Genomic DNA, 16,997 nt, shown 5'->3' on the forward strand with positions numbered 1-16,997 from the left:
AAAGTGACTCTTAATCTCACAAAACAAACTGAGGGTTGCCGGGGGGAGGGGGTTTGGGAGAAGGGGGTGGGATTATGGACATTGGGGAGGGTATGTGATTTGGTGAGTGCTGTGAAGTGTGTAAACCTGGTGATTCACAGACCTGTACCCCTGGGGATAAAAATATATGTTCATAAAAAATAAAAAATTTAAAAAAAAAAAAAAAAGATAGACTTTAATGCACACCAATTTTTAACGCTCAGACTGATACTAGTTATCTCTCCCAATGCACATCTCCAAAGCTTACTAGGCAAAGCACTGACATTTTTTCTATTCCTTGAACCAGATTTAGGCATGTCAGGTTAATAAGAACATTTTGAAAACATTAAGAATTGTTTCCCTCATTTTACATTTGTCCTATCTCACTAATTTAAAAATTCTTATATTTGCATACAAACTTTGACACCAACACATAGTATAGTTTTTTTAAAAAGTTTTAAAATCTTCCCAATGAAGAGTTTTGGTGTTATTGACAAGATTTTAAAAAAAGAAAAAATAAGTCTTTTATATTTACTTACAGATTTGCCATTTCTGGCGTTCTTTATCAGTTTCTACTTATCCAAACGCCCATAGAACATCATTTCCCTTCAGCCAAAAAGTATTTCCTTTAACATTTTCCGTGCAGTATATACAGGTGTGCTGACAACAAGTTCTCTCAGATTTTGTCTGAAAGCTTTTATTTTGCCTACATTTCCTGAAACGTATTTTGCTAAGTAGAAAATTCAAGGTTGAGAATTATTTTCATTCAGACTTTATGCTTTTTTTTTTATCACAGCTTTTCACTGAACAGGTTATGATGTTCCTTTAGATGGTTTCTTTTGTTTCTCCTGCTTTGAGTTCAATGAGCTTCTTGGATCTTTGGGCTTACAGTTTAAGCAAGTCTTAAGATTTTTCAACTATTATTTCTTCAAATATTTTTTTCTGCCCCACTCTCTCTCCATTTGTTCAGGGACTCCAATTACACATAAATAAAATTACTCAACAGGGCATGTGGGTGGCTCAGTTGATTAAGTGTCCAGCTCAGGTCTTGGTCTCAGGATTATGAGCTGAGGCCCTACATTGGGCTCCATGTTGAGTATGGAACTTACTTTAAAAAACAAAACAAAACTATTTGATATTGTCATCAAGTTACTGATGCTCGATTCATTTTTTTCTAAGGCCTTTTTTTTTTCTTAAGTAGGCTCCACACCCAACATGGGCTTGAACTCATGATGCTGAGTTCAAAGGTTACGTGCTCTACTGACTGACCCAGCCAGTTGCCCCTCTAGTTCATTTTAGATAGTTTATATTGCTGTCGTCTTCCAATTCACTAAATATTTCATCTGTAGTCTCCAGTAAACTGATAATTCCACACAATGTTTTTCATTTCTGATACTGTATTAACTCATCTGCCTAAGTTCAATGTGGGTCTTTTTATATTTTCCATTTCTTTCACCATCAGTCTTGCGTTGTCTTTTACTTTCTTGAACACAAGGAATATAATTTTAATAGCTGTTTTAATGTCCTTACTGCTATTTCCATCATCTCTTGTCATTTCTGGATCTTTTGAATTGACTAGCTCTTTTAGTTACAAGTTGCTATTATCTGGATTTCTCTACATGTCCAGTAATTTTTCTTATCAGCTAATGGACATTCTGTATTTTACACACTTGGCTGCTAGAATTTGCTATACTCTTTCAAATTGTATTGAATTCTGTTCTCGGATTAGTTCCATCTGCTTCCAAGGTACATGCAAAGCCCTAAGTCTAAGGTGATACAATCTTTTACAGACTCTGTCCTATGCCTTATCAAGTCTTTCCACTGTGGCTTGTAGGAACATGAACTATTAGTGAGTTCCAGAAACTGTTTTGCCAAATGCTTTCCAGCAGTTATTTCTCCAGCTATGTGAGTTTCCTTTCTTAGGTATTTAATTCACAGTTCTCAGCCAAAGCTTCATGGTAAGCTCTACAAAGATCTCAAAGTGCTCTCTGTGTAGTTCCCTCCATTATGGAATTCTGCCCCACAAACTGTAGCTGTCATGGCCTCTCTAAACTCCTATCTCCTGTTTCTGCAATTCCACAGGAAAACTGGGCTCTACTGGACTTCTTCCTTTCGGCTGACTGTAAACTACTTCAATAGGTTATCGTAATTTTAGGGCTTTCCTTACTGGGTCAGTGATAACTTCCTTCAGTGGTAACAGTCCTATGCTGTTGTCTAATATCTGAAACCACTATTTCATGTACTTTGTCCAGTTTTCTAGTCGTTTAACTCGGCAGGGCAAATTCAGTCCTTGTTACCTCATTATGGCCAGGATTTTGACCAAATAAATGATATAAAAATGCAGCACCTTTTGTTTTGCTTATAAGATCATCTGATTTCAGAGAATACAGGAAGTCACTACTCAATTTTAATGAGACCTCAATCTACTTGACTGAGGAAACTATAAAAGGAACATCATAATGTCGGTAATAAAGCCAACATAGTTCTTACATTTGGTTCTACATTCTTTATGAAATTAGTCTTTCATGTAGGACTGGTATTATAACCAGGTACCAAAATAAACTGATCCAAGACTCAGACCTAACAACAGCCATACTACACCTAGATTAAGAAATATTTTAAAGTAAACATTGTTTCTGCATAACAAATAAAAAATTCTCAAATGTAAAAAAAAAAGGACATAAAAAAACTTCCATGCTGAGCACAGATAATGTGAGAGATAAAGCTATAAAAGTATATAACATATTCATGAACCAGAGTGTGCTTACTGCATTTAGTGAATGAAAGAGAAGATGATACAAAATTGTAATTTGGGAGTCAGTTTCCAACAACACCAAAAGCTGGCCAGGATAAGGAGTTAACAGGAGTTCTCATTCATTGTTGATAGGAATGCAAAATGGTATAATTTGGAAGATAATTTGACATTTTCTTACACAAAATTCTCTTAACACATGTCCCAGCAATCACACTCCTTGGTTGTTTACCTATGTGAATTAAACACTTATGTCCACCAAGATACTTAGAGAAGGATGTTATTTACTCATACCTGACAGACTATGGAAACAACCAAGATGTCTTCAATAGATGAATTTCGATAAACTGTGCTACAGATAGTGAACAGACTATTAATAAGCGCTAAAAAGAAATCAGGTATTAAGTCATGAAGACATGGAGATTAAAATATAACCAAATGAAAAATAAATGAATGAATAAATAAATAAATAAATAAATAAATAAAACCAAATGACATTCTGAAAAAGGCAAGGATGAAATGACAGAGCAAAAAAGATTCTTAGGGTAGTAAGACATATTCTCTATAATTCATATTACACATCTGTCAAATTATACATTTGTCCAAACTCATAAAATGTACAACACCAGGAGTAAATCCCAAGATAAACTGTGGACTTCGGGATATAATATTTCTGTGGAGATCCATTCTGGTTTATGATAGTGGGGAAGGCTGTAAATGTGCGGGGCAAGGGTATATGGGAATGCTCTATATTTCCTGCTCAAATTTGTTGTCAATCTAAAAACTATTCTACAAAAAAGGTCTATTAAAAAAAATCTGGCAACAATATGAAATATAAGCCAGACAAGGGACTAAAGTGAGAGGACTCAGTTAAGAATATAAAGGAACACTGTAGGCAACACACAAGGATAGGCAGAAATAATACTGACAGTAGAAACAGAAGCACTCTAAAACAGTGTTCAAGTTGTTTCTTGTACAGTTGACCCTTGAACAACACAGGGAGTTAGGTGTACCAACCTCCCCACAAAGCTGAAAATCTAAGTATAACTTCTGACTCCCCAAAAACTTAACTGAAAGCCTACTGTTGGCCAAAAGGCCTTACAAATAATATAAACATTCAATTAACACATTTATGTTATGCGTATTATATACTCTATTCTTATAATACAGTAAGCTAAAGAAAAGGTTAAAAATCATAAGAAAAATACATTTACAGTGCTGTATCATATTTAATGGGGAAAAATTCATGTACAAGTGGATCTCTCCAGTTCAAACTGGGTCATGCTGCTCAAGGGTCAACTGTATATATAACCTAGTATACTAGATATAACCACTGCAGATCTGTCTGCACAAAAAGAAATAATTATTTTATCCAAATTAATAATAAGAAACAAAATAATGTTTTTATCAAAATACGTGTGTACCTTGGAATAACTTTCCAGGTTTATATGATAAATACAGACAGTGAAAATTAGATAATACATAACAAAACACATCCATGTTTTAAAAGTTAGAACTCACCTAAGAAATATTAATTTATTATTTTTTAATTTCTTTTCAGCGTAACCGTATTCATTGTTTTTGCACCACACCCAGTGCTCCATGCAATACGTGCCCTCCATAATACCCATCACCTGGCTCCCCCAACCTCCCACCCCCCGGCCCTTCAAGACCCTCAGGTTGTTTTTCAGGGTCCATAGTCTCTCATGGTTCACCTCCCCTTCCAATTTCCCTCAACTCCCTTCTCCTCTCCATCTCCCCATGTCCTCCATATTTGTTATGCTCTACAAATAAGTGAAACCATATGATAACTGACTCTCTCTGCTTGACTTATTTCACTCAACATAATCTCTTCCAGTCCCGTCCATGTTGCTACAAAAGTTGGGTTTTCGTCTTTTCTGATGGAGGCATAATACTCCATAGTGTATATGGACCACATCTTCCTTATCCATTCATCCGTTGAAGGGCATCTCGATTCTTTCTACAGTTTGGCGACCGTAGCCATTGCTGCTATAAACACTGGGGTACAGATGGCCCTTCTTTTCACTACATCTGTATCTATGGGGTAAATACCAGGGAGTGCAATTGCAGGGTTATAGGGAAGCTCTATTTTTAATTTCTTGAGGAATTTCCACATTGTTCTCCAAAGTGGCTGCACCAACTTGCATTCCCACTAACAGTGTAAGAGGGTTTCCCTTTCTCCATATCCCCTCCAACACATGTTGTTTCATGTCTTGCTAATTTCGGCCATTCTAACTGGTGTAAGGTGGTATCTCAATGTGGTTTTGGTTTGAATCTCCCTGAGGGCTAGTGATGATGAACATTTTTTCATGTGTCTGATAGCCATTTGTAGGTCTTCATCGGAGAAGTGTCTGTTCATATCTTCTGCCCAGTTTTCGATATGATTATCTGTTTTGTGTGTGTTGAGTTTGAGAAGTTCTTTATAGATCCTGGATATCAACCTTTTGTCTGTACTGTCATTTGCAAATATCTTCTTCCATTTCGTGGGCTGACTCTTTGTTTTGTTGACTGTTTCCTTTGCTCTTGGATGGGAAGAATAAGCATTGTTACAATGTCTATACTGCCTAGAGCAATCTATACTTTTAATGCCATTCCGATCAAAATTCCACCAGTATTTTTCTTTTTTTTTTTTTTTAAGATTTTATTTATTTATTCGACAGAGAGAGATCACAAGTAGGCAGAGAGGCAGGCAGAGAGAGAGAGAGGAGGAAGCAGGCTCCCTGCTGAGCAGAGAGCCCGATGCGGGACTCGATCCCAGGACCCTGAGATCATGACCTGAGCCGAAGGCAGCGGCTTAACCCACTGAGCCACCCAGGCGCCCCTCCACCAGTATTTTTCAAAGAGCTGGAGCAAATAATCCAAAAATTTGTATGGAATCAGAAAAGACCCCGAATCGCGAAGGAAATGTTGAAAAACAAAAGTAAAACTGGGGGCATCACGTTACCTGATTTCAAGCTTTATTACAAAGCTGTGATCACCAAGACAGCATGGTACTGGCATAAAAACAGACACATAGACCAGTGGAACAGAGTAGAGAGCCCACATATGGACCCTCAACTCTATGGTCAAATAATCTTTGACAAAGCAGGAAAAAATATACAGTGGAAAAAAGAGTCTCTTCAATAAATGGTGCTGGGAAAATTGGACAGCTATATGTAGAAGAATGAAACTTGACCATTATCTTACACCGTACACAAAGATAAACTCAAAATGGATAAAAGACATCAACATGAGACCGGAATCCATCAGAATCCTAGAGGAGAACATAGGCAGTAACCTCTTTGATATCAGCCACATCAACTTCTTCCAAGACATGTCTCCAAAGGCAAAGGAAACAAAAGCGAAAATGAGCTTTTGGGACTTTATCAAGATCAAAAGCTTCTGAACAGCAAATGTTAATTTATTTTAATTGGGACTCCAAAAAAAATTAAAATGTAACTACTTAATATCTAGTTTTCTTATATAATGAACTATATAATGAAACACTACATTTTTACTGAAGTAATGGTTTAACTTTTTAATGAGTGTAAATTGGTATCAGTTTGGATGAAATCTTTATTTCCTATCAATTTTAACAAAACACTTCCTCCCAGAAAACTCCAAACATTGTTAAATATTGAATGGTTGTTAAAAATCAATGTAAATCATTTAGTGTGGAGAGATATTATTAATTTCAATGATCACAAAAGAATGAATTACTTTTCTGAAAGTGGGATAATTAGTCTCACCTTTTTCTTCTGGCTTTACAGGAAAATACTTCTTGTCTGTAGTTATTAACTCGGGCTTTGGAGCTAAGGAAAAAAACAAAGTTAATATATTAAAATAAATAGTTTCAAAGCACAAAGACAATTATACTACTAAACAGTACAGGTTAGTTTCAAAATAACATCAGAGAAAAACATGGCTTAACAGAGAGAACAATATACCAGAATCACTAGGCTAAATATCCAACCCTGCAGCTGTTACCTTGTGGTCTCAGATCCCTCTTTGTCAACTGAAGATGTTCATATCATCTACAACACCACTCTCCAGTAGAACTCTCTATGATGATTGAAATATTCTATTTTTGTACTATCTAATATAGAGTATGGAGACTTGAAATGTTACTACTGTGAATGTGAATACAATTTTTTAATTTATTTAACTTTAGTTAAATTTTAAAAATCCCAAGTATGACTGGTGACTAAAAATCCTCTAACACCAACTTCTATAAAAATTATTTTTAACTTGTGCTTTACTTGTTCTGGGATTGGGTCAGCAAATACAAAGCCAAAAACTCAGGAGTAGGTAAGGACTTGTATTATTTTAAAATAAAGCAAATCTTCCAAGAAATAATTGTACTTTATTTGTAAAAAATCAGAAATTAGGGGCTAAAATTTACAGAAATAGACAAAGAGCCAGATTATAAAACTGTAACTCTGGAAAAGTCTTCTAAGAATGTGCTTTGGTGAGTGCTGTGAAGTGTGTAAACCTGGTGATTCACAGACCTGTACACCTGGGGATAAAAATATATGTTTATAAAAAATAAAAAAAAATAAAAAAAAGAATACTGTAATATACTTCTGCTTAAAAAAATGAAAATAAACTCTTCTAGTTTGCTTAACCCTTAGCAACACATTAAGACATTATCAAATGGATTTAATATGAAAAGGCAGAATAACTAATTGGCCAGATCAATATATTAAGTATTCTATCTAAACTCTGTCAATTTTCTTAATTAGAAATGATGTTATAATGAAAGTATCCAAATTATACTTAAGATCCTATTTTATACAGTTTATACTTTAAAAATACTGATACTAATATATATGAACACTTACTTTTTATATATTTCTAGTTTGTATATCAGGATATATGATTTTTGCTAATGTAAGTGGTTTATACTTAAAACCCAATTTTGCCATTTTATAACTTGAAAATATAAAAAATAGCAAACTGAATAATATGCTTCTTACATACCTGGACCTTTAGCAGGTGGTGGTGGTTTCTTTGGTTTCTATTAAAATAACAACAGTGAAGATACATGAACACTTACATGTTACATATTTATACTTAAAATAAATTCTGATCATTAATATTATCTGTCCTTATCCCATCCCTGCCAAAAATTATAAAACAAAAAGATCTTAATAACAGGTCACTGAAAAAAAATTAATCTGTTAGAGCAAATGTCTTCTTGATCAAAATTCCAATATGTCAAAACTCACCAGTGAGTTTGGTAAACCCCAAAATACCTTAATGGTAATCAAAAATATTCATGACTGCCTCCTTTACTTTAAGACTCCTAGGCACAATTTTACCTCTCTTTAACAATTGAGTATTATGGGAAAGGAGAGGTGGCAGGGAAAGGAAGAGAAACTGGTTTAAAAAAAAAAAAAAAGAATAGCTAATAAATGTATCTAGCTTATACCCTTGACTCTTCAGAACTCTCAAAGAGAAGATTTAAATCAAAGGTCTATGGGGCACCTGGGTGGCTCAGTCAGTCAAGTGTCCAACTTCTGATTCCCACTCAGGTCGGGGGGAAAGCAGGAAAGGAGGGAGAGAATGTTAAGCAGAATGGGGAGCCACACATGGGGCTGGATCCCACAATCCTGAGACAATCACCTGAGCTAAAATCAAGAGTCAGATGCTTAACTGACTAAGCCACCCAGGCATCCCACCATTCATTTATTTTTAAGACTTAAACTTCAAATATTCCTAAGCATGTAAATTTGGTTTGACCAAATTAAAAATAACTGTGAGTCAATGCTATATAAACACGGAATAACTCCCCCCTGCCCAATAATTTGTTCATTAGGCATAAGAATAAAGCACCCTGGGGGCACCTGGGTGGCTCAGTGGGTTAAAGCCTCTGCCTTCGGCTCAGGGTCCTGGAATAGAGCCATGCATTGGGCTCTCTGCTCAGCAGGGAGCCTGCTTCTCCCTCTCTCTCTGCCTGCCTCTCTGCCTACCTGTGATCTCTCTGTCTCTGTGTCAAATAAATAAATACAAATAAAATCTTTAAAAATTAAAAAAAAAAAAAGAATAAAGCACCATGAAAGGCTGAATAAATACTGAATGAAATCTAACAAAAGAAGGGCCTCAGACAGCATTAACCCATAGAGCAACCTCTAATAATTTACTTAACTAAATAAAGACCGCAAAGGTAGGAATTTCTAGATTGGCTTAAATAAAATATGGTAGACTGTCTTGTCCTGGGTCTCTGCTCTCTGACTCAATTGGAGAAGTAGCAAGGAGGAGGCAGTCCAAGATGGTGGCATAGGAAGACTCTGAAGTGACCTCCTCCCATGGACACAATAAATCTACACCTACATATAGGGCCATTCCTCTAGAAAAAATGAGGGTGGACTGAATAGCTTCTACACAGCAAACAATAGAGAAACCACACAGAGAACAGTGGCAGACAAGGTAACAACATAAACCACATCCCAGATACAAAAACCTGCGGTAGGGAGGGATATCCCTGAGGGTCCCAAGCAGACTCACCTGCCCTAGGGCACAGAAACAAAACAGCAATTTAAAGGGCAACTAGACTGCAAGTGCGGGAAATCCACTTACTAACTCTAGAGCCTCTCCCAAATGAAGGAACTGCCAGAACTCTTTCCAGGGTCAAAGATGCCGGCAAGCACCACTGTTTATGTTCCCCACATCCATACTTGACAGTACTGATGAGAAGAGTCCAAGTACTCAAGTTGGCCTCCTAGGACTGCCAAGAAAGTCTGGGGCCCCAAACCCAGAACAATTTCAGCTGTCCAACCAAGACAATCCACTGCCCTGTGCCAGCCTCAGCTTTAGCCATCACAAGAAGGTGGCCCGAGAAGCTCCAGGATACCACAGGCCTGCAGCCAACAGCTCAAGCTCTCCCTCCAGTGTGACCCTGGCACAGAGTACACTGGAATCCCTCTCATGTCCACACTTGCTCAAGTCATCCACCAAGGAGCCCAGGCCAACTCTAGCCCCAGCCATCCTGCCAAAGTGCCCTGCTGCACCAAGTCCCAGGGAACCCCTGGCCCATATCCACTCTAGCTCCAGCTCCCCAGCCAAATCCTCCTAGTACACACAATCAACAAAGGGGAAATTCCTATACAAGGCTACTCCCTCAAGACCAACAGGTAATTTACCAAATTTATAGACACCAAATTTATAGACACAAACACAGAAAGACAAACAACTTAAGGAGAAAGATGTCGAAAACAAGAGAACAATATAAAACCTCAGGGAAAAAACCCTAAGAGATTAAACAGTTTACTTGATAAAAACAGTACAAAGGAATAGTCACAGAGATGTTCACTGAACTTGAAAGATCAATGAAGGAATACAGAAAGAAACCTTAACAAAGAAGTAGGAAATATAAGAAAGTACCAAAAATAGGGGTGCCACACTCAGTTAAGCATCCAATTCTTGAGCTGGGCTCAGGTTGTGATCTCAGGGTCATGAGACTGAGCCCTGTGTCAGGCTCCATACTGGACATAAAGCCTGCTTGAGATTCTTTCTCTTCCTCTGCCCCTCCTACCCCTGCTCACATGGGCTCACATTCAAAAAGAAAAAAGTCACAGAACTGAAAATTTCAGTAACTGAACTAAAAATATACCAGAGTTCATCAAGAGATTAGAGGATAAAGAAGAATGGATCACCCTAATGGAAGACAGAATATTGGAAATCACCCAGCCAGAATAGCAAAAGAGAAAAGAATTTTTTAAAAATAAGAATAGTTTCAAGGAGGGGCGCCTGGGTGGCTCAGTGGGTTAAGCCACTGCCTTCGGCTCGGGTCATGATCTCGGGCTCCTGGGATCGAGTCCCGCATTGGGCTCTCTGCTCAGCGGGGAGCCTGCTTCTCTCTCTCTTTCTCTGCCAGCCTCTCTACCTACCTGTGATCTCTCTGTCAAATAAATAAATAAAATCTTTAAAAAAAAAATAGTTTCAAGGACCTCAGAAATGATATCAAGTATACTAACATTCACATTATAGGGGTCTCAGAAGGAAAAAAAGAGAAAATCTAAGTGAAGAAATAATGGTTACAAACATTCTTAACCTAGTGAAGGAAAGACATCCATGTATAGGAAGCAAAGAGAGTTCCAAACAAGATGAAATCAAAAAGAGTCACACAAAGATATATTGTAATTAAAATGACAAGAGTTAAAGAGAAAAATCTCAAAGGTAGCAAAAGAAAAACAGCAACATATAAGGGAACCCCCCTAAAATATCAGCTGCTTTTACAACAGAAACTTTTTGTGGGCAAGAAGGGAGTGACAGTATACATTTAAAGACCTGAAAGGCAAAACTCATAACCAAGAACACTCTATGAGGCAAATCCACCCACAACTGAAGGAGAGAGAGTTTTCCAGTTAATCAAAAACTAATGAAGTTCATCGCCACTAAAAAGGTCTTATAAGAAAAAAGGGACTTCTTTAAGTAGGAAAAAAAAAGACTATAACTCCAAATAAAATACAAGGAAAAAAAAATCTCACTGAAAGAAATACATATATAATTAAAGGCAGTAAATCAGCCATTTAAACAGTATAAAAGTTAAAAAACAAAAACAGTAAATTTTACTGTAACTACAATGAATAGTTAAGGGATACACAAAAAGATGTAAAGTTAAACAACAAAACAAAAAACATGGATCAGATGTGAGATAAAGGTTTAGTGCTAGAAATACATCTGACTTTAAGGAACTATTAGCTTAAAATAGACCGCCATATACATAGGTCAATATACAGAAACCTCTACAGAAGAAACACACACACACACACAAAATAAATAATAAAAGAGTCCATATACACTATGGAGTATTATGTCTCCACCAGAAAGGATGAATACCCAACTTTTGTAGCAACATGTACAGGACTGGAAGAGATTATATTGAGTGAAATAAGTCAAGCTGAGAGAGTCAATTATCATATGGTTTCACTTATTTGTGGAGCATAACAAATAGCATGGAGGACATGGAGAGTTACAGAGGAGAAGGGAGTTGGGGGAAATTGGAAGGGGAGGTGAACCATGAGAGACTATGGATTCTGAAAAACAATCTGAGGGGTCTGAAGTGGCGGGGGGTGGGGGTGGGAGGTTGGGGGAACCAGGTGGTGAGTATTAAGGAGGGCACGTATTGCATGGAGCACTGGGTATGGTGCAAAAATAATGAATACTGTTATGCTTAAAATTAATTAATTGATTAATTAATTAATTTTTAAAAAAGGAGCCCGAATGTAACACTAAAGAACTATCAAACTACAAGGAAGAGACCAAGAAAAGAAATAAACAGAGAAAAGCTACAAAAACAAACAGGAAACAATTAAAATGGCAATAAGTCCATACCTATAAATAATTACTTTAAATGTAAATGAACTGAATATTCCAGCCAAAAGACACAGACTGGACGAATGGATAAACAGAAAACCAAGATCCATCAAAATGCTACCTACAAAGACTCACTTCAGAACTAAAGACATACAGACTGAAAGTGAAGGTATGGAAAAAGATTATCTCATGCAAATGGAAACAAAAAGAAAGCTTATGTAGCAATACTCATCAGACAAAATAGACTTTAAATAAAGATTGTAAGAAAAGACAAAGGGTATCACATAATAAAGGTGTCAATCCAAGACAAAGCCATAACATTCAAAAATATTTATGCCGCCAACACAGAAGCAGCAAAGTTATATATAAAGCAAATATTAACAGACACAAAATTGAATATAACACAATAATTGTAGGTGACTTTAATAAACCATTTACATCATCCAGTCAGAATATTAATAAGGAAATGCTAGCCTTAAACAACACATTACACCAGTTGAACTTAATAAATACATGTGCACTATTTTGTCCAAAAAACTAGAGAATACACTTTTTTCGAGCGCACATGGAAAAGTGTTAGGCCACAAATCTCAGAAAATTCCAGAAGACTAAAACAAACACAGGAAGACTAAACAATGCTACTAAACAATCAATGGGTCAACAAAGAAGTCAAAGAGAACATCTAAAAATATGTTGAGACAAATGAAAATAAAAACAATAGAAACAACTTTCCAAACATATTGAACACTGCAAAATTCTAATAGGCAAGTTTAGAGTAATACAAGCAAGCCTACCTCAAGAAATAATAAAATTCCCAAAGAAACAATCTAAATTTATACCAAGAAGAATTAGAAGGGGGGGAAAAAAAAAACCACAGTTAACAGAAAAACAAAGATCAGAGCAGAAATAAAACAGAGATTAAAAAACAAAAGACAAGATCAATGAAACTAAAAGCTAACTACTGAAAAGATAAGCAAAATCAATAAACCTCCAGTCAAAAATCATCAAGAAAAAAAGAGAGAGGACCCAGAAAAATATATAGGACCCAAATAAATATAGAATAAATGAAACAGGAGAAGTTACAGGTGACAATACAGAAATATTAAGGATCACAAGAGATTACTATAAACAATTATATGCCAGCAAATTGAAAAACCCAGATATGGATAAATTCCATTTATGGTTAAATTCCACTCTTCTAAGAATTTATCCATTTCCTCTGGGTTCTAAGACTTGATTACAAAGAAAAAGAAAATGTTAACAGACCAATTACAAATAATACAATTCAATCAGTAATTTAAAAGTGCAGGGCCAGATAGCTTCATAGGTGAATTCTACCAAACATTTAAAGAAGAGTTAGTAAATATCCTCAAATTATTTAAAAACACTAAAGAGAAAGAAATGATTCCAAATTCATTTTATGAGGCCAGCATTACCCTGATATCAAAATCTGTCAGACATCACAGAAAAAAAAAAAAAAAATTACAGGCAATATCCCTGGTGAACACAGATGGAAAAATCTTTAACAAAGTATTAGCAAATTTAACTGAACAACACATCAAAAGGATCATACATCATAATCATTTAGGATTTATTTCATAATGATTCAACATCTTAAAATGGACCAATGTAATACACCATTTTAACAAAATGAAGGATAAAAATCCTACGGTCATCTCAATATACACAGAAAGACCATTTAAAAAATCCAACATCCATTTATAAAACCTCTCAACAAAGTGGGTACAGAAGGAATGTACTTCAACATAATAAAGTCCACACATGACAAACCCAAAGTTAACATCACACTCAATGGTAAAAAGCTAAAAGCTCTTCCTCTAGGATCAGGAAACAAGATAAGGATGCCCACTCTCACCACTTTTCTTCAACACAGTATTGGAAGTCTTGGCCACAGCAGTTAGGCAAGAAAAAAAAAAATGAAAGGCATCCAAATTTGGAAGGAAGAAGTAAAACTGTTCACTACTACAGGACAACATACATATACATGTGATATATACATACACAGTGGATTATTACTCAGCTAGAGAAAGAATGAAATCCATAGATGGACCCAGGGGATATTATGCTAAGTGATATAAGTCAAACAGATAAAGACAATACCATATGATTTCATTTATTGTGACCTCTAAAAAACAAAACAAATGAACAAACAAAACAGAAACAGATTCACAGACATAGGAAACAGAGTGTTGGTTACCATAAAGAGGAAGGAGCTAGGGAGTGGGTGAAATAAGATGGAAGGGAGGAAGAGATACAAACTTCCAATTATAATAAGTCAGTCATGGGGCTGTGATGTACAGCATAGAGAACACAGTCAATAATATTATAACTTTGGTGATGTGATAATTAGACTTCTCATAGGGACCATTTTGTCATGTATAAAAATATCTAATCACTATGATCTGTAACACTTAAAACCAATAGGATACTGTATGTCAATTACACTTCAGTCAATCAACCAATCAATCTTCAGTGAGGTCCACTGTTCTATGGGGAAAAAAGAAATCAAGTTGCAGAAAAGCAGAAGATCACGAATGAATAACTCAGCATCACTTAATATCCGGTAAGAAAGCAAAGACTGCTTCTTACCCTCCCAAAAATGCATTAACAAGAGTAATCCTATAAGATTAAGAGTAGCTAAAAATAAGATTTTCAAAAAAATTAAAGTATAATTTCTTCCAGGACAAGTGTTAATTTGTCTAATAGCTACAATGAGAGACTTTTTCTTTTAATTATAATAAAGTAACAAAGTCTAAGGTTACTTTTCAATACAGTCAGTGGGGAATAGAACACAGAAGTAAAACACAGAACTTAAATATTATTTTATTTTACTACAGTTCAAATCGATTTTACCTCAATATATAAACTGGAAACCCCTCATAAAGTTATTCAGTAACAATATAAAACACCTGTTTTTAAAGAAATACTGGCAAAAAAGATTCATTAAACTATTATCATCGTTGTTTAAAAAAAAAAAAAAAGAGCTTACTGGAAAGTCTTTATCCAGTTCGTTTATCTGAATAGCAAAATTATCTGGAAATACTCCTTCTTTACCATTAAGTTCACCCTTCCACCAGCCAGCTTCTCCAGTCTCCTATAATGCAAAATAAGGAATAATTAAAATAACTGGGGCTATCTTTAAATAAGAAAAAAAGTTTATAACAAAACATGAAAATATTCAATTCCATTATTTTTACAAGGGAAGAAAAGGGCTAAACAGATCATAAAGTCCTCCTAAAAGCAAATATTACCCACATATTACTTCCAGCAGTAGTTATAAAATTGGGTTTCATTTTTTTTAAATAAGTCAAATAATTTTAAAATTCAGTTTATAAGGAGAAAGGAAAAAGGAAAATGGGAGAGGAGGGTGGAGAGAGAATATGATTTTCTAAACATGTCTTACTTAATTTACTTAATACTTTATATAACAAAAACAAAGACATTATTCATTTGCCTTAGAAATTTCAAGATATTCTACAATTCTTACCAAATACCTACCCCCATGAGAAACTGAGTAGTTATCGATTCAAAACTGTATGGATATTAAAAATTATATTCACTGAACTATCTGATAACAAAGTCAATTTAAAACAATGGGATATTTTTCAGAAATTATTCTATATGGTTATAACAAAACCAAAATATTTATAGTTTTCTTCTATTACAAATAGTTACGGGATCTTGCCCAGACCCAGAAACTCCTGGATTTTCTTTTTCTTTTGCTATAATTTATCCCAAGTTATAAAACTACCTCATACTTTGAAATAGTTGCATCACTTTCCATTGTATGGTTTTATAAACATTTTCATATTGATGCAATTAAAATTGTTTCCTTATTTTTCTTCTTTTTCTTTTTACATTATAAACAACAAACATTGGGGGGGGGGTTTAATGAGGTGAACTAGGAAGTGAGAACAGAAACCCGGAGGAGTTGAGGTTAGAGAAAAAACATACATGATGGTAAAAATAATCCCCAATAAATCAATTATTAGGCAACACTATGTGCCATATCAGGACACAGAAATAAGACAAAGTTCCAGCTCCTCTAGAGGAGGAGGAATATAAGGAGAAGGAATGTAAGAATGAATAAATTAATGCACTGAAAAACTGAGAACGATCTTACCTTACTTATTAAGTAGATTATCTCTCCCTCTTTAAAAGAGAGCTCATCTTCATTAGTACCTTCATAAGCAAATAATGTTCTACAATATTCCTTTGCTAAAATAAAGAATGTGAACAATGTAGTTTGAATAAATTGATTCTTTCAACAATAATTCTCTACTTTGTGTAAAAACATGTACACTAGAAGCTATTAAAGACAGATGAATAATTTTGGCCAATACTATACATCGGATTAAGTAACAATTTCATTAATCCATGCACTCAAATAGTTACTAAATGCCTACCATGTTTCTAAGCACAGTTCTAACTGCAGGGAGATTCATGGGTGAACAAAGCACACACAGTAAAACCTCTGACCCTGTAGTACTTCCATCTCATAGAATTTAATACTCTGATCAAGTAGTACAGAGTTAACAAACATCTTCAAAAACTCTAATAATGTATATGAGCATGCTTCATTCCCAATATGCAAATATTACTCAAATACTTACCTTTAGTTTTACTTTCTATGTCTGTTTTTGTTATGTCCACACTCTGTGCTTTGGATCCTACTGACTGTATAACTAAGGGCTGCAACAGAAAAGGATGGTATCAACTATTTTAGGTGAGAATTAAGATAATATTCTTTTTTTTTAATTTTTTATTTTTTATAAACATATAATATATTTTTATCCCCAGGGGTACAGGCCTCTGAATCGCCAGGTTTACACACTTCACAGCACTCACCAAAGCACACACCCTCCCCAATGTCCACAACTCCACCCCC

The 16,997-nt window shown here is 35.2% G+C and overlaps 1 protein-coding gene across 1 annotated transcript in view; it reads right to left on the reverse strand.

Moving 5' to 3' along the window:
• The window catches only part of CD2AP (CD2 associated protein), a 136,203-nt gene that overhangs the window by 34,886 nt on the left and 84,320 nt on the right, over nt 1–16,997 (reverse strand). Inside the window, exons 7-11 of the mRNA XM_059400292.1 lie at nt 16,723–16,801; nt 16,233–16,327; nt 15,099–15,203; nt 7,751–7,787; nt 6,520–6,582 (exon numbers count right to left, since the gene is read on the reverse strand). Of these exons, the coding sequence (XP_059256275.1) occupies nt 6,520–6,582; nt 7,751–7,787; nt 15,099–15,203; nt 16,233–16,327; nt 16,723–16,801 (379 nt within the window). The remainder of the gene's footprint in view (nt 1–6,519; nt 6,583–7,750; nt 7,788–15,098; nt 15,204–16,232; nt 16,328–16,722; nt 16,802–16,997) is intronic.

This window comes from Mustela nigripes, chromosome 5 (assembly GCF_022355385.1).
Source record: "Mustela nigripes isolate SB6536 chromosome 5, MUSNIG.SB6536, whole genome shotgun sequence".
Lineage (NCBI taxonomy): Eukaryota > Metazoa > Chordata > Mammalia > Carnivora > Mustelidae > Mustela > Mustela nigripes.